General features: G+C 41.9%; 2 protein-coding genes across 4 annotated transcripts in view; one reads left to right on the top strand and one right to left on the bottom strand.

Moving 5' to 3' along the window:
• Window positions 1-389: 389 nt before the first annotated feature.
• On the bottom strand, window positions 390-20,488 carry fam199x (family with sequence similarity 199, X-linked). 3 transcript variants are annotated; one of them, XM_080187821.1, is made up of 8 exons: window positions 20,401-20,476; window positions 17,641-17,703; window positions 13,935-14,120; window positions 10,937-11,165; window positions 8,511-8,663; window positions 7,255-7,416; window positions 4,716-4,970; window positions 390-2,970 (listed from the first exon to the last, which is right to left on the bottom strand). In XM_080187821.1, exons 3-8 carry the CDS (start codon window positions 14,099-14,101, stop codon window positions 2,800-2,802), a joined length of 1,137 nt encoding a protein of 378 aa, XP_080043947.1. In that variant the 5' UTR covers window positions 14,102-14,120; window positions 17,641-17,703; window positions 20,401-20,476; the 3' UTR covers window positions 390-2,799. The 3 variants fall into 3 exon arrangements, with proteins under 3 accessions (XP_080043947.1, XP_080043946.1, XP_080043945.1); XM_080187820.1 differs by lacking the exon at window positions 17,641-17,703 and having other exon boundaries at window positions 20,401-20,488; XM_080187819.1 differs by lacking the exons at window positions 17,641-17,703; window positions 20,401-20,476 and adding an exon at window positions 20,209-20,387.
• Window positions 20,489-20,706: 218 nt separating this feature from the next.
• commd5 (COMM domain containing 5) overlaps window positions 20,707-21,526 on the top strand; it is a 37,791-nt gene continuing 36,971 nt past the window's right edge. The window contains exon 1 of the mRNA XM_080187818.1: window positions 20,707-20,771. The gene's annotated coding sequence lies outside the window, so the exon portion shown is untranslated. The remainder of the gene's footprint in view (window positions 20,772-21,526) is intronic.

Below are 21,526 nucleotides of genomic sequence, written 5' to 3'. Positions count from 1 at the left end.
ATCTGATTAGTGTCCAAAAATATGAGGGTTAGATGAATTAGCCATGGTAAACGCATGAGGTTACAGGGATAGGATGGGAAATAGGATATTTGATGCTAACTAGATGGATCAAATGGCCCCCTCCTACACTGTAGGGATTCTATAGTTCTATGGATTTGAATTCCCATTTGCAAATTCCTCACTTAAAAGTCAACCTTAACAATTAACACCAATTTCAGATTTCAAGTATGACCTATTCAGACAGGCCACTTCTCATCAATTTCAAGTTTTAAAAAAACCAATAAATTGCTGAAGGCTCTCTTTTCTCTTGACAGCATTTAAAATGCAACACCAAAATGGTTGGAAAGCTCCTCAAATCAGTGAATGTTACAGGACAGCCTTTGTTGACATGTAAATAATTTTAATATACTCCAATAGAAAACAGTAACCTGCAGAATTCAGAAAAGATTCCGCGCTGCAAAAAATAAATCAAAAACTTGCATTCCTTTTGTGATTTGTTTTAAAACTATGATCACTGTACAATTTGAACAGGCATAAGCAGCAGATACAGTAACATGGAATGATCCATCTTTAAACAATGCTACAGCAATCAAGTCATTGCCACTATTTTCAGTCACATTTTTGCTTACTCAATAGGGCACAAAGATTACATTAAAATATATCAAGAGGCAATTTTATGTACAACCCTGCAAGATGAAAGGTCCATGCCAATCTATTTTATACCACAAGTCAAGACTTTTGCAATAGCAATTTTGCAGCATTCAAGTAGTACTGGTTTGGCTTTTAAAACACAATCCAAATATATGTCAGAATATCCACCATTTTTGTTACTGCAATTTCACTCAAGAAACTCTCATGCTTTCTGTTGTGCTGGGGGGCTGGGAGCAGAATATTCACACCCAGTGCTGAAGGGACCAGGCTCACGAATATATCTCACAAGTTAACGTCACTCAAGAGTTTGCACCTACCTACGTCAACTGCTGGATCTTTCGATACACCCACGCACTCAAATAAATTTGCACAGTTCTCTTCCACACAAACTATATATACACAATCCATGGCCCGAGTTTCACATTCAGAATTGCCCCCAAGAAAAATGTGAAATTAGTCAAGTTTTAAATCCAAACATAAAAAGCTCCACTTCAAGGAAGAATGAATTTCACGTACATCCAGCTACTTCTGAGGGATTGCAGGGCAGTCAAATCCATTTGCAAAACAAATGGTCTGGTTCTTTTTCTCATCTAACACTCTCATCACATTGGCAAGTCATTTTGTTTAGTCCACTATTTGAACCAAAAATTACAAGGCTGCAAAGATTTTAAACAACAATATAGCTGGGAAAGAAGGCCACAAACTTTTGCTCTTTGGAGCATAGCGATAATCTTTTTTAAACTGAAATCTGACGCAATCTATTAACGCTTCTGCATATATTTTTCTTCACACAAAGATATGCAAGAACAATTTTTGATACTCGTGTGCTTAATATTGGATATAAATCACTTATTTTGACATGTTTTCCTTCATGTTGTAAGAACACAACCTACTTTACAGTCCTTCCATGTATAGCACTGCATGAAATATAACTATCTACCATAATATTTACAGCAAATATTGTATACAGAGAATGTTAGCCTTTTATTTATCAGTGACAAAAGAAAGGAAACCTAGGGTCCAGGGAGGGGAGAAAATCAAAGGGTTTCTTCTTTAGCCTTTTAAATAAGTGTTGACCTTCTCCTGGAAGGGAAACCCATCAATTTGGTCCCCATTCTCAGCCTGCCTCATGACACACCACACATTCCGTGGTTTTCTACTGGAGTTATGATTCCCAATTATTTGGAGTGCCACTCCCATGTCTCAATAACATTGGGAAACGAGGTTGCTGTGGGGGCAGAATGTCTTGACAACAGCAAATATACAACGGCTCTGAAGTAGACCAATAGGAAAGCCTGGGTCTTCAACTGAGTCACATCAGATTTTTGCAACTGGCCATGCTAATGTGAGAGGGAAATTTGACTTCAAAAGCCCCCATATCTGTAAGAAGTGTGACTTGGTAAACAAAACTCTGTGCCAACTCTTATTTTTCTCCTACAAGGAGAAAGGGAAAGGGGTATTTTCAATAACACAAACATTGTGACTAGACTTTCCTTCTCCATTAAATCAGCTCTGATGAAAGGGTGTTGTTTGTCCCAACTTTTGCATACACGAGGATTCCACATGTGCAATTTGGATTAATCATGGCCAGAACGCAAGGCATCATCTCTATAAAAATGGTAAAAGCTGACTGAGCTAATCATGCAATTTTGGTAATGGCAGAGAAGTACTTCACTGGTGGCGACAATTATTGAACATTGCCAAACAATCCATATTTCAAATATTTTGCATAATAACTTGCGTAGGTAGAGAATCAAAACATGAAATACCTTTATATATATATATATGTCTATTCCACAGGCAATATTTCAAATACACAGTGATACACAAAAGTGAAATGTTTTTCTGGTAAAACAGTGCACTGCCCTTTAGTGCTATTAGGAATATATATGGCATATTGCTGCCAAGTCATTGAGATACCTTACAGACTACACTTTTAAAGTTTTCTATACAAAATCAGTGTTTCAGCAGCAAATCACCAAGTTGTCCGAAAAACAAAAACTATGGTGCACAATGTTAAGTTGTAAACGGAAATCATCCTTTTTTTAAGCCTTTATCTCCAGGTTTCAGCTCCAGTTTTCAAGCAGTTAGTGTTAATATTACACGTTATTCTTTTAAATTCAAGACACATTGCCATTTTACATTTGGTCACATTAAGATATCCACATCCCCTTCATGGTCTTCCTCTGCCACCTTCACAGAGAGCACTTCCTCATTCAGAAATAAGCCACTCAGCCTCTCTTTCCTTGCTTGTCGCTGCTCTTTCAGTTGACGCTTCCGCATGGCTTTCTGCTGGAGCTTCCGCTGCTTGGATCGTTTCTGTCAAGGAATCGGCAGGGGTTGGGTTGAGGAAAGGGTAGGAAGAGAAGAAATGAGCTATCATGCCACACTTTTATTATTTGTTACGTTATCAGTTGTATCAGCCAAAGGGTGTTGGACGGACTGAGTATATCAGTATTGCAAGGATTAGAGATGCAAGTCATAGAATCCCTACAAAGCAGAAGGCCACTCAGCTCATTGAGTCTGCATCGGCTCCCTGCAATAAAGTACCTTACCCCAGGCCCTTTCCCCAACCAATCTCCGTAACCCCACACATTTACCATGCCTAATCCAACTAACCTACATATTTTGGGACACAGAGGGGCAATTTAACACAACCAATACACCTAACCTGCACACTGAACCAGAGTAAAGTCACGGCACACAATTAGGCCATTTGGCCCCACCTTGTCCATGCTAGTCCTTTCCAATCCTGCACCCGGCCCAAAGTCCTGGAGGTGGAGAGCCAGATACTTTTAAAAAGAGATTGGGTCTCTGCCTCCACCACCACCTTGGGCAGTGAATTCCAAATACCCACCATCCTTTCTTTAAAGATACATTCTTGGTCTTTTGTCAAAAGTGTCTTTTGATATTCCGTTATTTTACATTAAGGCAATAAAAAGCAGAGCATGATTGATCCAATTCGCAGATCTGTTCATGTCGCTATTAAAATTTATAATCCAATTCAGCTCAGATAGCATGCTGCCTTGAATCACTTCTTTCAGTGCAGCACACAACTTTTTTTTAAATTCATTTGTGGGACATGGGCATTGCTGGCTGGCCAGCTTTTATTGCCCATCCCTAGTTGCTCTTGGAGACCAGTTGAGAGTCAACCACATTGCTGTGGCTCTGAAGTCACATGTTGGCCAGACCAGGTAAGGATGGCAGGTTTCCTTCCAGAGAGGGACATTAGCGAACCAGATGGGTTTTTCCAACAATCAACAATGGTTTCATGGTCATCAGTAGATTCTTAATTCCAGATATTTTTTATTGAATACAAATTCCACCATCTGCCGTGGCAGGATTCAAATGCGGGTCACCAGAACATTAGCCAAGTTTCTGGATTAATAGTCTAGCGATAATACCACTAGGCCATCGCCTCGCCCTAAACTAATCAGTCCTTCAGATAGACCCATGCATTCTTCTTCAGAAAGAAACTGATAAACAGGTTTGCTTTCCCCATCCAAAAGGAGACCAGGAAGTGCTACTGCTATCTTGGAGTGCAATGTTTTGTCGTGACACTGGCATATGTGTTTGCATTTGGTGTCAAAAGAAGCAGATGCTGATTCAGATTTTTGAGGCAACGAATTTCGTCAAATGATTCCCGATTTAACTTTGTTGCATTATTTGTGCAAACAGAGAAATAACCTGTGGAGACGTTTTCTGACTTGCTCACGTCATCCTTTTAACGCAGCAAACTCTCTCTCTCCCTCCCTCTCTTCTTCTCCCCACTCCTCCAGTTTTAAAAAACTGTCTCTGATTTAGTGACATTGCAATCCAATTAAAAGATTTCAGATTGAGCACCAGAATCTCTTGTGATTTGTCCTATTGTACTGATGCATGAAAGGCAGTGAAGCATTAAATAATTTTGGTCAGAACTAAGTGCCAGAAACTGCACATTAGCCTGGTGTCGAGAGACACATTGTACGTTACATCCAGCACCAGCTAAAATCAGAAACACACACGACTTCTGAACAGCATCTAAACTTGTAAATATGATTGCTTCCGATGAAGGAACACCTTACCTTTGAGTCTCTTATTCTCTCAGCTGCACTCGTGGAGAGGTTACTGTCGCTGTGTGCCCGGCTCATGTTGGCACTTGAAGCAGATGCAGAGTTACAGCCACTGGATCCACTACTGCTGGCCGAGCTCACCAGGCTGCTACTGCTACTGCTGGCCACACTCAAACCACTGACTCCACAGCCAGTGTAACTACCTCGCCTCCAGCTTTCACGTACAGAGCGCTGGCGGGCCCCATGCTCTTTGATATAATTTCTTACCTAAACAGGATACAAAGCATTAATTGGAGCAGATCGTTAACACTTTTCGCCATGACCATGCACAGAACTTACATCTTCTTTAACAACCTTCTGTGGCTTCTAAAAAGCCAATTAGCTTTACATGTTAAAACAACACAGGTGTAATTTTAAACAGCAATGGCACACTCTTAAATTGATTGCTTTTTAAGTTATATTGAACTGTTTTACTTAAAAAGAAACTCCAAAATAAAAAAAACCTTCAATAAAGATTTTGGTGAAATACCAATTACAAGTTTGTTAGTTTTTTTTAAATTAGTGCCACAAGTAAGACTTACACTAACACTGCAATGAAATTACTGTGAAAATCCCTCGATTGCCACACTCTGGCACCTATTCAGGCACACTGAAAGAGAATTTAGACGGCCAATGCACCTAAGCAGCATGACTTTCTGATGTGGGAGGAAACCAAAGCATCTGGAGGAAACCCACGCAAATATGGGGAGAATGTACAAACTCCACACAGACAGTGACCCAAGCTGGGAATTGAACCCGAGTCCCCTGGTGCTGTGAGGCAGCAGTGCCAACCACTGAGTCAACATGCCGCCTGTACAACTGACACCATTAAGAACAGACGAGGTTCAGTTTCAGTTCAGAACCAGAAATCAGATAATTTTGGGTTTCTCTCTGCAACAACCCCCCTCCCCCACCACCCTGTCCATCCCCTTCAAACTCCCACCAGGGAAGGAATGTAAGATTTGCTCCCCCAACTTTAATAAAGACAGGATTCTGAATCACCAGCTGACATAGGCAGAGCATCATCTTGCACCCAAGAAAATCCTCTTAAACAAAAACTGCTTGAGTCTTTAAACAAACATTAACCTTAGTGCATGCACAACCATAGCAACAACCCAATGTACCAACGCATTCTCTTGAAAGCACTATGTAAGCAAAATGTTCAAAGCTTCCCGACTCATATGCTGCAAACTGTAATTTGAGAACAGATAACTTCATTCTGTGCAACGTGTGCCTTCTAACACCATATCCAAACTACTTGTAAGTGCATGTGTTGCTGAACTATGTTTCAAAGGGAATTTTTTAATATGTTTATAAAGGTCAATGCAGAATTCAAGGCAAGGGGGGAGAAATACAAAAGGGTCCAGAGAGGCAATTTTTTCAAAGGGTGGCAAGTGCCTGAAACAAGCTGCCAGAGGCAGTCGCAGAGCCAGGTCCAATTTTGTCTTTTAAAAAGCACGGGTGAGATGTGTATAGAGGGATATGGGCCAAATGCAGGCAGTTGGGACAAGTTTAATGGTAAAAACTGGGTAGCATGGACAAGTTGGGCCGAAGGGCTTGATTTCATGCTTTGAACCTCAATGACTATTACTCTACTTGGTCATTGTCCAAGGTGCTATAAGGTCAGAAAGATACACTTCGGTCTTTTATCCTTTAGCATTGCCTATGTATTTATGCAACATTGTCTGTTGCAACCCAGTAATGTCAAGAGCAACAGTATGATACTAGGTGATCAATGATATCGTTCTGGATTGGGCAGTATGTTACTGAGACTCAGGTCATTAATAGTGTTTTTTTTCCTGTTTCAGTTTGAGACGAAAATTGGTTTCAAGTTTATTTATTAGTGTCACAAGTAAGTTTACATTAACACTGAAGTTACTATGAAAATCCCCTTGTCGCCACACTCCAGTGCCTGTTTGGCTACACGGTGGGAGAATTTAGCGTGGACAATACACCTAACCAGCACGTCTTTTGTACTGTGGAAGGAAACCAGAGCACCCGAAGGAAACCCACGCAGACACTGGGAGAGCCTACAGACTCCACACTGACAGTGACCCAAGCCAAAAATTGAACCTGGATTCCTGGCGCTGTGAGGCAGCAGTGTTAACCACCGTGCTGTCCAGGTATACCCTCAAGGCACAAGACTAACCACAAATTTTCAACGGTTTCTTCAAAAATTAATGACAAAATTAAATTATAGCAGCTACATAATGACTCATTATTTGAAACTAGGTTTAAGATAACTGAATGCAATTACGTACTAGATTGTACAATTTGCGTTCACTTGCTAAGAGATTAATTCCAAAAAGCTGACCACAAGCGCCTAAAACTTAAATTTAAGTTATAGAATTGATGCAACTGTCAAAGAACAAAATCACACACATCAAATACAAGCAAGTTGCCATCTTTATAGAGGAGTAAAAAAAAATTTATCAATGCAATATTAAATCTCACATACAGGGATATACATTTATTATGGCTTTCATCACATACAATTTTGATCGAGGTTTACCTGTTTTAGCTTTTCATCTGTCAAACAATTCAGCTCAATTATAAATTCACTGTCTGTAGGTGAAATCTGAGCATTTGGATCAATAATTTTAATAATGTCCAGCTGCTCCCGTAGACCCATTTCTGTACTGACTTTACGACTCAGGTACTCAATATATTCAACCTGAAACAAATAGAAATGATAAGCAGGTAAACATTTAGTCAACTGCAAGTAACAGAAATTGTTCAATACACATTCAATTTACATTCAGTTATGAAGCGGCAACTTTCATTTTTATAATCGACTTTCCTTTCTTTGTAATCATCAAGCTTGTGAATTTTAAACCAGTGCTGGGAACGGGCTAACACATGAATACAATATTGATTAGTTTTACAACCATTGCCCCAGATAATAAAAGTGGGCAAGAACTTCATCCATGGTTTGAAGTCACTAAACAGCAGATCTCTCCCAGTTCTTCGCTTAACAATAGATTTGGTGCAATATTTTAATTAGTTAAAAGCTACTGGGATATGCTCGAGCTACCACGATTAGCAACTAAACTCTACCCCATAAACATATAACAAAGTGGGCAGCACGGTGGTTAGCAGTACTACCTCACAGCACCAGGGACCCGGGTTCAGTTCTGGCCTCAGGTCACTGTCTGTGTGGAGTTTGCATTTTCTCCCCATGTCTGTGTGGGTTTCCTCGCACAGTCCAAAGATATGCAGGTTAGGTTGACTGGCCATGCTAAACTGACACTTCTGTTGGGGGATTAGCAGAGTAAATATGTGTCAGGTTATGGGAACAGGGCCTGGATGGGATTGTGGTTGGTGAAGGTCTGATGGGCCGAATGGCCTCCTTCTGTAAGGATTCTGTGTCTTTGTAACAAAATGTTTCTACAAAAGTGAAATTTGCAAAGGAGTTAAATAATACTGCAATCAGCTCAATATTCTAGTTTGCTTAGCTTCTTCTATTCCATGGTTCAGGCTAAGGGGAGGGTGAGTTGTTGGCGGGAGAAAAGAGAAGGCAAATGAAATGTTTGGGATATGTAGGCCTCGGAATCATGTGGTGTCTGTTGGTTAAAAAAAAAGGTGCTCAGGTTTCTTTTTAAATGCTGACCATGAGCTGTAGGAGCAAAAGTAGGCCATTCGGCCCATCAAGTCTTCCCCACAGCATAGTAATAATGTACAGCTGATTTAATCTCACATAGAAATGAGTAATCCCTGCACTAAACAGTAAACTTCAAAAGGGAAGTCAACAACCACCCTTCCATGTACCTGCTCATCATTAGACATTGCACTCCAAGGAAGTTCATCCAAACTTCTGTGCTGTTTACTCCTCCGCTTTACAACAGGGCAAGGAGAACTTGGAATGCTGGGAACCACATCAGACAAGACGTCACTTCCACTTGCAAAATCACTGCCAGGCAGCTTGGAAAGGAAACAGAAAACGTTCAGACCAAATTAAAACAAGATAATTACAAAGCACTAACACACAGAAACCTGGGATCAGGACTGCATTTAGGTTTAACGCAAGTGATGATACTGTGTCTTTCAGAAATGTATTTTAATCATGTTTCTCTGAAGGTTTTTCAAGCAGGCCTAAGCATTTTATTGACACTGTATTGTTTGTAACCAGTGTCCTCTAATTGTTACTGAAACAATATAGTGAACATCATGTTTATTTTTAATCTGGCCTAATGCAAGTCCTGGGGATTTATGATCCTTTCGGAATTGCTGGGTGGAGCATGATTGACAGGTCCGGTGATGGGGACATTTTTCCTCATCAAAAAGTCCAATCTTTTGTTTTGGTTTAGTTGCTAGCTAGAAGTTAGTGGAAGCAGGCAATGTCCCCATCCCTCTCTTGGCCTTTTGGAAAGTTCAAGGATTGGAAAGCCTCAGAGATTTGATTCAATATTCAAAGGACCAATTCACAGTGGGTGTTTAAAAAGCTGAAAATCCAGCATCACATCAGCATACTTGCTTTTTTGTGCCAAGTGTAAGAAGGCGTGTACGTTTGCGGAATGTTGTTTGACTTGGAATACCATAGAGAGCTAACTATTAAGGTTGATACTAATATCATAGCTAATTCTTGTAATTGGTAAAAGTTATGCTAAATCTTGTTATATTTTAACTGTGCTCTTAAATAAACTTTTGTTAAGTGTGCGTGGGTCACTTGAATAATATCTGGAGTGAAGCACCTTATGTTCACCCAAATGACTAAAACAAGTGTAAAAACTTAGGCTAACTTCATAAACACCTTGGAGTTTCTGGCCTTGGTCTTAACAATGCACTTCATCTAGAAAGCAATAATCAGCTCAACTAATGGTAAAATTATGGTTGAATTACTCATAGCAGATGGCACACAGGATCAAAAGAGCAATTTTTAAGGCAATCCAACTTTTTGGATCACAAGGGTAAGCTTCTTAAGCAATTTATAGGAACATGCTCAATAAATAATGCCAGAGTGACTGGTGTGTGATTGTCTTCCATATCCAGCGTTGGTGACACAGTGGTTAGCATTGCTGTCTCTCAGCGCCAGGGACCCAGGTTCAATTCCAGGCTCGGGTCACTGCCTGTGCGAAGCTTGTATGATCTTTCCGTGTACGTGGATTTCCTTCAGGTGCTCCGGTTTCCTTCTACAGTCCAGAAGATGTGCTGGTTAGATGCACTGGATGTGCTAAGTTCTCTTAATGTAGCTGAACAGACACCGGAGTGTGGGGATTTTCACAGTAACTTCATCGAAGTGTTAATGTAAGCTTATTGGTGACACTAATAAATAAACTGAACTAAACTAACAGGCCTTTACTTTATAAAAGGCAATATGGATGACATTTCCATATTATTTCTCTCTTGCTCCTCCCCCCACCATCCATCGTTTGAAGTTATTGAGTCCTCACAGGGTCACAGCATAGCACTAACTCATTTACTGAATCAATATATTCCATGCTCTGATAATCACATGAAACCACCTCTATTGAACTCCCCATAGTGATGTACATTCTAAGTTTTAGCCACTCAATTACTGGTTTGCCAGAAATGGAACCTATTCTTACATTGCTGCCACCCTCTAAGCCAAAAAATGAACTTCTGGAAGACCTCTCTTCACTCTCTTTATGAAAAATAATCAAATCTTCAAGCCGTTCTTCATAATTTCTTACTATCACTCTTTGCTTAATCTTTTCTGTAGCTGCAAAATCTTCAGAAACTGTATTGCTGTGCACCGGTTGAAAGGATGGTAAAGGGCAGCACAGTAGTTAGCATTGCTGCCTCACAGTGCCAGAGACCGGAGTTCAATTACTGGCTTGGGTCACTGTCTGTACAGAGTCCTCAGGTTCTTGCCTTGTCTGCATGGATTTCCTCTGAATGCTCTGGTTTCCTCCCACAGTCCAAAGATGTGCTGGCTAGGTGCATTGGCCATGCTAAATTCTTCTTCAGTGTACCCGAACAGGTGCCAAAGCATGGCGAACAAGTGATTTTCACAGTAACTTCATTGCAATGTTAGTGTAAGCCTAATTGTGGCACTAATAAGTTTTTAAAAAAATTGTTTGAATAGCAACAATTAAAAAGGGCACTGAATATATATTTAAAAACTTCTGGTCAATTCTTTCAAGGAGCACAGCTGCAATGAGCCTAAAGGCCACCCTCCATACCGTACAAAGATTTAATTCCAGTTGCAGACAAGAGAAACTACTTCAGCTCACCTGCCATTCAAACTCGCTGTCTGACCAATCCCAATAGGTACTAATTGATGATGATACGTCACTACAAACACTACCCTCTGGAAAGAGATCGAAGGATGCATTCTGAGTGAATTCCTGATCGTCCAACAAGGAATAGCAGTCCTCCTGATCACCACATGAAACAGATGAAAAGAGTTCCTCACTGCATTCAGAGCTCGCTACACTTGTCCCACAGGAAGTCAAGTTCCATCTGTGTTTGAACAGAAAAATGTTTTGATTTCTCAAATTATTGGTGCTGCAGTCAGTACCACTCAATTTTAAAATAAAAATATAAATTAGTTTGCATGAAAACAGAAAATGCTGGATAATTTCAGTAGGTCTGACAGCATCTGTGGAGAGAGAGAGAATAAGAGAACAGAGCTAACACTTTGAGTCTGGATGACACCTTTGTCAGAACTACTCTGACAAAGGGTCATCCAGACTCAAAATGTAGGCTCTATTCTCTCCCCACAGATGCTGTCAGGCCAGCTGAGATTTTCCAGCATTTTCTGTTTTTGTTTCAAATTCCAGCATCTGCAATATTTTGCTTTTACAAAAGCAAGCTTGTGGCTGGTTCAGTCAGGACTCTGCTGGCAATCTTTACATCCTTAAGGAGGAGACACCAAAGTGAAGGTCCAAGTCATAGTCATCCCAGGTAGTGGCCACAGAAGCATGGAAAAATATTGGGAATATTTTTGCAGTTACCGAAAAGAAAAGCCATTCCTTACCTCATCAGCTTTGGGCAGCACGGTGGCACAGTAGTTAGCACTGCTGCCTCATAGTGCCAGTCACCCGGGTTCAATTCCAGCCTCGGGTGATTACGTGTGTAATTCTCCTCATGTCTGCATGAGGTTTCCTCCTGACGTTCCCCTCCCTCACCCCTGACACACAGTCTTAAGATGTGTGGGTTTGGTTGATTGGCCATGCTAAATTCCCTTGCAGTGTCGGGGGGTTAGCAAGGTAAGTATGCACGGTTACAGGGATAGGGCCTGGGTGGGATTATTGTTGGTGCAGTTTCAATGGGGTGAATGGCTTCCTTGTGCACCTTTTCCAGTGATTATTCAAGCCAATTGTGAACTCATTGGATCCAGATGCCACTGCTAAGACACCATCCTCCAAAGATGAAACAAAGGTCAAAATATAAAATCAATGGCTGCTCCCAGCCTGTGCGCTTGTTGCATGGATCTGGTCAGACCTATTGATGCAGGTAACATCAGATAGCAAAGTGGAAGAGACGCCAGTGAAAGGAAACTTTCCATCAGCTGATTACACCACATCACCATTTTGCACCACCTATAAGTTAACTGACACAGTAAATGGCACAGATGGGAACAGAGATCTGCAAAAGGATCATGATACAAGGTGAGTGAGTGAGTGGGCAAAACTGTGGCAGATGGTGTTTGACGTGGGAGATCATCCATTAACTTCGAGCTTGCAAGGACACTGAATTGGCAACCATGATGAATACTGTTGGAAACTGGGGCCTCCTGTTAAACTGCACCCCGCCAAAACTAATACAAAAAATTCCTGGAGCACCTCGCAGTCTGACGCATGTAAAACTTGGCTGTCAGGACACAATACACTGAACTATAAATAGATGGATTCAAGGAATGTGATTCACAAAAGGCCAATAAAATCCTTGAGAACAAGAGATAAAAAGGCCACAGTCTAAAGCTGTTGAGCGCAATGTTTCTCCTCCATCTTAACCCTTTTTCTATATCCGATATATTTTTCTCTGAATGCAAAAACACTTCTTCCCTCTCTCCCGTCCCCTTCCACTAGTCAACTATCTCTTGTTCTCAAGGTTGCCACACTTCAAAAACTTTAAACTTAAATTTTAAAACTTTTGTCTCAATGCTTCCAATTACAGTACAACGAACAAATTTTCCCTCTTTCGCAGTTCTGATGAAGAACCAAACAGACTCAAAATGGCAACTGTTTTTCTCCATTCAGAAACCTGTTGAGTTTCTCCAGCATTCTGTTTGTTTCAGGTTCCAGCATTCAGAGTAGTTTGCTTATTTTAGATCAACAGGAAAGCAGCTTTAATTCAAGAGTACAAGGCAGCAGGGGAAAACTTAAACCAAGTTAAAATATGTCACGTTGAATATGTATTCAAGGGCCATAAATAATTTTAGTAAGAAGTCTCACGGTTAAAGTCCAATGGGTTTATTTGTCACTAGCACTAGCTTTCAGAGTCTCAGGCTCCTTCATCAGGTGAGTGAGGACTAGTGTTCTCAAACAGGTCAGATACAGACAAACTCAATTTACGAGATAATGGTTGGAATGCGAGTCTTTACAGGTAATCAAGTCTTAAAGGTACAGACAATGTGAGTGGAGAGAGGGTTAAGCATAGGTTAAAGAGCTGTGTATTGCCTGGGCTTGCAGAAACTCACTAACTGTCCTGGCTGGAGACAACACTCTCTAATCTGTGCTTAACCTTCTCTCCACTCACACTGTACCTTTAAGACTTGACTACCTGTAAAGACTCGCATTCCAACCATTATCTTGTAAATTGAGTTTGTGTCTGTATATGACCTGTTTGAGAACACAAGTCCTCACTCACCTGATGAAGGAGCCTAAGACTCCAAAAGTTAGTGCTGCCAAATAAACTTTAACCTGGTGTAGCAAGACTTTTTACTGTGCTTACCCCAGTCCAACACCGGCATCGCCACATCATAAATAATCTCTCAGGAAATAAATTGTGAAAGGCAACCAAAAACATCGACTCAACGCATTAAAAAAACTCCACCTTGTAAAGACATTTTTAGTCTAAAAGTTCAGCTAATCACTTTCTGTAAATACTAAATGGAGATCACTTGTCTCCTCTGTAGGGGTAAATGCACTGCACAAGTTTATATGAGCATCACAAATTGCTCATAACAATCTATCTGTACATACACTATGGACCATCACTGGAGGAATAAAACCACTGCAATTGTGGATGAAAAAATATCCCCACGGTTGGCTTGGTGATACCCACCTGTTGGTGTGGAGTCTGCGCAATGGGTCAGTTCTATGGCATGATGAAAGCTGGCAGCCAAAATCACTAATGTCAAGACTGGCGACATCACTCGTGTGCCCCCTTTGTGGCAACAAGGGGAATGGTTCATCGGGTGCCAGGAACTTGCCATATAAATCATCTGACATTATTCATACAGGTGTAAACCTATCAAAAAAAAAAGCAGGACGATTTAATGCATTGCATTGATACTGGAACTGCTGATGTGCAGCCTCAAGGTGTTGGCATTAACTCCAATAACATTTGTTACTTTACGACAAAAGACTGTGGGAAAATCCCACAATCTTGTTTCCACTGATTTCTTTCCTATTATGATTAAGATATACCCGATGCATTTATTTCACAGGAAGTTGCTGACTTGTAATTTTACGGCATTAGAAAAGTGCTTAAGCTTGCTTATAGGAACTAAGATGTGACTGATTGTTGATCGGCTGAGACCACAATGCAGTATTAAAGGGAGTGCTCCACTGTCAGAGATGTCAACTTTTAGATAGAACATTTTTTAAATTCATTTGTGGGACATGGGCGTTGGTGGCTGACCAGCATTTATTACCGATCCCCAAGTTGTCCTTGGAGGGCAACTGAGAGTCAACCACATTGCTGTAGCTTTGGAGTCACATGTAGCACAGTGGTTAGCACTGCTGCCTCACAGCGCCAGGGACCCAGGTTTGATCCTCTGCTTGGGCCACTGTGTCTGGAGTTTGCACATTCTCCCCGGATCTGTGTGGGTTTCCTCCCACAGTCCGAAGATGAGCATGTTAGGTGAATTGGTCACGATAAATTCTCCCTCAGTGTAACCGAACAGGCTCCGGAGTGTGGCAACTAGAGGATTTTCACAGTAACTTCATTGCAGTGTGAACATAAGTCTACTTGTGACTAATAAATTTTACCATGCAGGTCAGACCAGGTAAGGATGGCAGATTTCCTTCCCTAAAGGACATTAGTGAACCTGCTGGGTTTTTCTGACAATCCACAATGCTTGCACAATCATCAGTAGATTCTTAACTCCAGATATATTTCATTGAAACCAAATTCCACCATTTGCCATGGTGGGATTCGAATCCAGATCCCTAGAGTATTAGCCAAGTTTCTGGATTAATAATCTTATGATAATACTTGACCATCACCTTCCCATAATGTTTATTAGCTGAATATTAAATATCCATTACTACATTAAAGAACCAGTGGTAACAAGAGGAAACAGAATTCAGGAATGATAAAGAGAGAATCTGGTGAACTGGTGCTGCAACAATAATCTCTCCCTCAATGTCAACAAAACGAAGTAAATTGTCATTGACTTCAGGGACCGTAAAGAAGAACAAGCCTCTATCTACATCAATGGGGTGATGTAGAAAGGGTCGAGAGCTTCAAGTTTTTAGATGTCCAGATCACCAACAACCTGACCTGGTCCACCCACGCTGACACTATAGTTAAGAAAGCCCATCAATGCCTCTACTTTCTCAGAAGACTAAGGAAATTTGGCGTGTTAGCTACAACTCACACCAACTTTTACAGATGCACCATAGAAAACATCCTTTCTGGTTGTATCACAGCTTAGTATGGCTCCTGCTCTGCCCAAGACCGCGATAAACTACAAGAGGTCGTGAATGTAGCCTACTCCATCACATAAACCAGTCTCTGTTGACTCTGTCTACACTTCTTGCTGCCTCGGCAAAGCAGCTAGCATAATTAAGGACCCCACACTCCTCAGAATTCTCTCTTCCACCTTCTTCCTTTGGGAAAAAGGTACAAACGTCTGAGATCATGTACCAACCGACTCAAGGACAGTTTCTTCCCTGCTGCTGTCAGACTTTTGAATGGACTTAGCTTGCATTAAGTTGATCCTTCTCTACACCCTAGCTATGACTGTAACACTACATTCTGCACTCCCTTCCTTCTTTATATAAGGTATGTTTTATTTGCATAGTGTGCAAGAAACAATACATTTCACTGTATGTTAATACGTGATAATAAATCAAGTCAAAATTTGAAATGCAACAAGTTATAACAGATTGAGAGTGCTTGGCACAGTGGGATTTGGGGACAGGATGGAAAGAAGATCAGTCACAATCTTGCTGAAAGCAAAGTCAATTTGCCCTGGGGCGGGTGCTCTTTCAGAAAGTTGGTGCAGACTCCATAGCCAACTGGCCACCTTTTGCACTGTAGGGATGCTATGGAACTAATTATGTTTTTATGAAGAGAGAATGATGGAAGACACAGGCAAAGCGGGGCAGTAATGACATGTGAAGCAAGAGGAAAATGCTGACATTAGGATAGGGAGAATAGGTGTTTTTTTGACACGTTCTGATGGCTGCTGGTGGTCGAAAGGGTGGGGGAGTTGTGAATGTGAGATCAGCAGAGAGAAGACTGAGAATCAATTATATCAGAGAGCCCCTTGGCTGGCAGGAGCAACTCTGAAGTGAAACGGATTCAGGACAAAGCATCTGCTAGCAATGGGGAAAAGAAGATGATCACAATCACTGAACAACCGAACGCACAAGATGACAGTGGCCAGCCAAACTTGTCGAACCTTGGAAGTGACAACCTGTGACTGACTGGACACATGAATGTAGCTGCTCGCAAGGTACATCAAGATAAGAGAGGCCATGCCACATAGAATCCCTACAGTACAGAAAGTGGCCATTGGGCCCATCAAGTCTGTACCAACCATAATCCTACTCAGCCCCTATTCGTGTAACTCTCATTTACCCTGCTAATCCTCTGGACATTAGGGCCAATTTAGCATGGTCAATCCACCTAACCCGTACATCTTTGGACTGTGGGAGGAAACTGGAGCATCCAGAGGAAACCCATGCAAGCACGGGGAGAAAATGCAAACTCCACATAAACAGTGACCTGAGGCTGGAATTGAACCCAGGTCCTGGCGCTGAGGCAGCAGTGCTAACCACTGTGCCACTCTCAGTGGCACTTGGAGAAACTGTGGCGTAGTGGTACTGTTACTGGACGAGCAGCCAGAGGGCAAAGCTAATGCTTGGGTGGCTTGGGTTCAAATCACATGGCAGCTGGTGGAATTTAAGTTCATTCATAAAATCTGGAATTGAGGGCCACTCTCAGTAATGGTGACCACGAAACTTGTCAGTTCACTGATGTCCTGTAGGTTTACGGAAGGAAATCTGCCTACTTGTGGCTCCAGACCCCACAGCAATGCAGTTGGCTCATACCTCCCCCTTGAAATGGCCTAGCAAGCCTACTCAATTCAAGGGCAATTAGGGACAGACAACAAGTGCTGGATTGCCAGTGACACCCACATCTCATGAAATAATTTTTTAAAAAAGCTTATCTAGTAGCATGAATGCACAGTTATCCTGCCCAAACAATTCCATGACGACTAACATTCCTTCTCAAGCCTTTTCAGAAGTGTGTGGCTAATTTTGTTTAAGGTCCCTTGAAATATTTCACATGGCCTGTGAGGGCCTTCAGTTTGCAGAGAGAACTTACAGCCAAGAGGAAACCGCAATCGAAACAAAGAATTTTATTTTGACAATCCTAATGAGAATCCCAGTCCCATCATTAGTCACATTGTACGAAAGAGTACTTCATGCCACGTGTCCAAAACTGACCTATCAACAACATTTCACCAATAGTTCCTTGTCTTAAACTTAGGCTCTTGCTCAAAATTTACTTTATTTACTGGTTTGAAATTTACCTTATGTAGATCATTTAAAATCTGGCAGCTTTCTGATTATCTGCTCTTCCCTCATAGCGCAATCTATGATGCAAGGAATTCGGCACATTATAAAAAAATGTCTCTTTCATGATCCCTGGACATTACAGAGCACTTCACAACCAATTCAGCATTTCTGAAGTGTGAACGTGCAATGCAGGAACCACAGAAGACAATCGACGCAAAAGCTTATAGCTTGTGCTACCAAAAATCATGTTGGACTTTAACCTGGCGTTGTGAGACTTCTTACTGTGCTTACCTCAGTCCAATGCCTGCATCTCCACATCATACTTAAATGACCCAGCCTCTACAGCCCTCTGCAGTAAAGAATTCCACAGATTCACAACCCTCAGAAGAAATTCCTCCTTAACTCTGTCCTAAACAGTTGATTCCTTACTCTTCGATTATGTCCTCTGGTCCTAAACTTACCCATAAGGAGAAACAACCTCTCAGCATCTACACTGTCAAGCCACCTGAGAAGGCTGTGTCGCTCAATAAGGTCAACTCTCATTCTTCTAAACTCCAGTGAGTACAGGCCTAACCTATTCAACCTCTTCTCGTAAGAAAAATCCCTCCATACCCAGGATCAAACTAGTGAACCTTCCCTGGACTATCTCTAATACCAGTATATCTTTCCTTAGATAAAATTACCAAAATTATCTAGTGTCTTGTATACTTCTAGCAAGACTTCTCTATTTTTATACTCCATTCCCTTTGAAATAAAGGACAACATTCTATTAGTCTGTTGAACTTCCAAGCTGGTTTTTTGTGATTTATGAATGAGGACCCCCCAAATCTCACTGAGCTGCAGTCATTCTCCATTTAAATAATATCCTGCTCCTTTCTTCTTCCTACCAAAGTGCATAACTTCACATTGTCTTACATTATATTCCATCTGCCAAGTTTTTGCCCACTCACTTAATCTGTGTATATCCCTCTGTTGACTGTCATCCTCACCACTTGCCTTCTCATCTATTTTAGCGTCATCCAAAACTTGGCAATAGTACATTCACTTCCCATGTCCAAATCATTAACATATATTGTAAATAATTATGGCCCAGCACTGAGCCTTGCAGCACTTCACTTGTTACAGGTTGCCATCCTGAAAACACCATGCTTACCCCAACTAACACTTCTAATTGTTAGCCAAACCTCTAACCATGCCAATATGCTAACCACGGGCTCTTTTTAAGTAGCTTTGTGTGTGTGGTACCTTATTGAAAGATTTTTGGAAATTCAAGAACATTACCCCTACTGATTCCCCTTTATCTACTGTTTGCTATCACCTAAAAGAATTCTAATCAATTTATTAGGCATAGTTTCCCCTTCAAGAAGCCATATTGACTCTGTTTGAATATATTCTGCATTTCTAAGTGTTCCGTCATTACACCCTTTACGATGGTCAGTAACATTTTCCCAATGACAAATGTTGAGCTAACTGGCCTAACATTACCTGTTTGTGTCTCCCTTGCTTTCCGAGCAAGGGTTACATTGGCAGTTTTCAAATGCTCTGGGACACTTCCAGAATTTAAGGATTTTTGGACGATTACTATCAGTGTATCCCCATCTCTGTAATTACTTCCTTTGATATCCTAAGAAGCAATACATCAGGTCCAGGGAACTTATCTGCCTTCAGTCCCATTAGTTTCCCTAGTACTTTTCCTCTAATGATAGTTACTGATATCCTCTCCCCGCTTGTCTATTGGTTATTTAACATGTTTCAAATGTTTAGTGTTTTCTGCAGTGAAGATTTAAACATATTTATTTAACTCCTCTGCAATTCCTGGTTCCCATTATTATTTCCCCAATTTCATTAGCTAAGTGGCACGTGTTCACTTTGGCCTCTCTCCCTTTTTATATATTTAAAGCAGATCTTACTGTCTGTTTTATATTAGTTGTTAATTTACCCTGTTTATCTTCTCCCTTTGGTCAGCTTTTGTAAACCAATCTGTTGGTTTACCACTAATTTTTCCCACATTGTATGTTTCTCTTTCAGTTTACTACAATCCTTAACTTGATTTATCCCCACTGTCGAATTCCCTCCCCTTCCCTCACCCCCATCCCCTGTGACGCTCACATCCCCTTGTATTCCCTGCCCCTCCCCAGCTCTCACCCTTCCTTCTCCCTCATTCCTCCCATCTCATCCATATTCCTCAGCTCAGCCTCCCACTATCCCCCTTCCATCCATCACCTCCTCAATCCTTCTCCCCCCCACCAGCCTCCAGCCCCCTCACTTATTCCCCTCGTCGTCCTTGCTCCCCACCTCCCTCTCCTCCTGCTCTCTCAATCCCCTCACCCACTCAGATCACCCACTCTCCACTCGACCCTCTCCCCCTCACTACTCCCCTCACGTAGCTCAAGCTACCCCCTCAGCAACACTTGGTCACATCTCCCTCTCTCACCCGCCGCCTCCTCCCAATCTTCTCCCCCCCCTCTTCACCTCCTCCCTCTTCACCTATTCTCTCCATCCTCCCCATCTGCTCCTCCTCCCTGCAATCCTGCTTACCCTCCTTCCCCATCCCTCCCTTCTCTCCCTCTCGATTTTCTCACCAGTTTCCACTCTGTTTCTCTCCAGCCAGCGTTCTCATTACGTCATTTCCGCCTCCCTCACTTCCGCTCTCGGGGGGGGGGGCAGCAGAAAGAAACCCTTACATCCTCAATGTGTCCATTCAAACAGGACAACAACTCTTAAACAACCATTAACGCAATATTAGTAATTAATAATCAAAACATCTCTGAGACCTCAATAAACTTCTCCCACGAGGTGTCACTGAGCGGATGTAACGTCTTGGCTGGGGAAAGGAACAGAAGTGACAAAGGGAGTCGGGGCTGGGGAACGGATGTGAGTTAATCAGCGGAGCGGAAGTTCCATTAGAGAGCGGCGGACAGTGGAGCGGATGTGAAGTCATCAACGGGGCAGAAGTGACATCAATGAACGGGGGAATGGCTGTGAAAGCGTAAGCGGGGCGGAAGTGACATCTTGATAGGGGGTTGGAACGGATGTGAAGTCATCAGCGGGGCGGACGTTCTGTTAATGAGGGAGGGGCTGGAGAGCGGATGTGAGGTAGCGAGCGGGGCGGATGTGAAGTTAGTGGGCAGTGAGGGCGAGCTGAGTAAGTTCAATTTTGTGGGTTGGGGCTGAGTTTGATTTCGTTTCTTTCACAGATCATTCCCCTGGGATCACTGTACCCAGAGGAATGGCCTGTGTGTGCATGCTGCATGATTAACATTGAGAATAGTGGTTCTGGTCTTTTAGCAAGAGCAGTCTGAACCTGGGGCTCATATTGTGTCATAGAGTAGAATCCCCACAGTGCAAAAAGAGGCCATTCAGCCCATTGAGCCTGCAACAATCACACTTACCGGAAGGATTTGGACGCTTTGGAGACAGTGGAAAGAAGGTTCAGCGGGATGGTGCCTGGTCTTGAGGGTGTTGGTTATGGGAAAGATTGAGTAAACTCAGACAAAAACAGAAAATGCTGGAAAATCTCAGTAGGTCTGACAGCATCTGTGGGGAGAGAATAGAACCAATGTATTGAGCCAGGGTGAGCTTTCAAGCTCTGACAAAAGGTCATCCAGACTCAAAACATTGGCTCCATTCTCTCCCTGCAGATGCTGTCAGACCTGCTGAGATTTTCCAGCATTTTCTGTTTTTGTTTCAGATTCCAGCAATCACAGTGTTTTACTTTTATTGAGTAAACTAGGATTGTTTTCACTAGCGAGATGGAGACTGAAGGGAGGCCTAATCATGATCTACAAAATTATGAGAGGCATAGGCGGGGTGGATAGCCAGAGACTTTTTCCCCAAGGTAGAAGTGTCAATTACAAGGGGACACAGGTTCAAGGTGAAAGAGGGAAAGTTTAAGAGAGA

This window comes from Carcharhinus amblyrhynchos, chromosome 4 (assembly GCF_965287045.1).
Source record: "Carcharhinus amblyrhynchos chromosome 4, sCarAmb.v2.hapA, whole genome shotgun sequence".
In the NCBI taxonomy this organism is placed as follows: Eukaryota; Metazoa; Chordata; class Chondrichthyes; order Carcharhiniformes; family Carcharhinidae; genus Carcharhinus; species Carcharhinus amblyrhynchos.
Note: the sequence above shows the minus strand (reverse complement) of the source record. Positions and strands in the feature narration are given on the sequence as shown.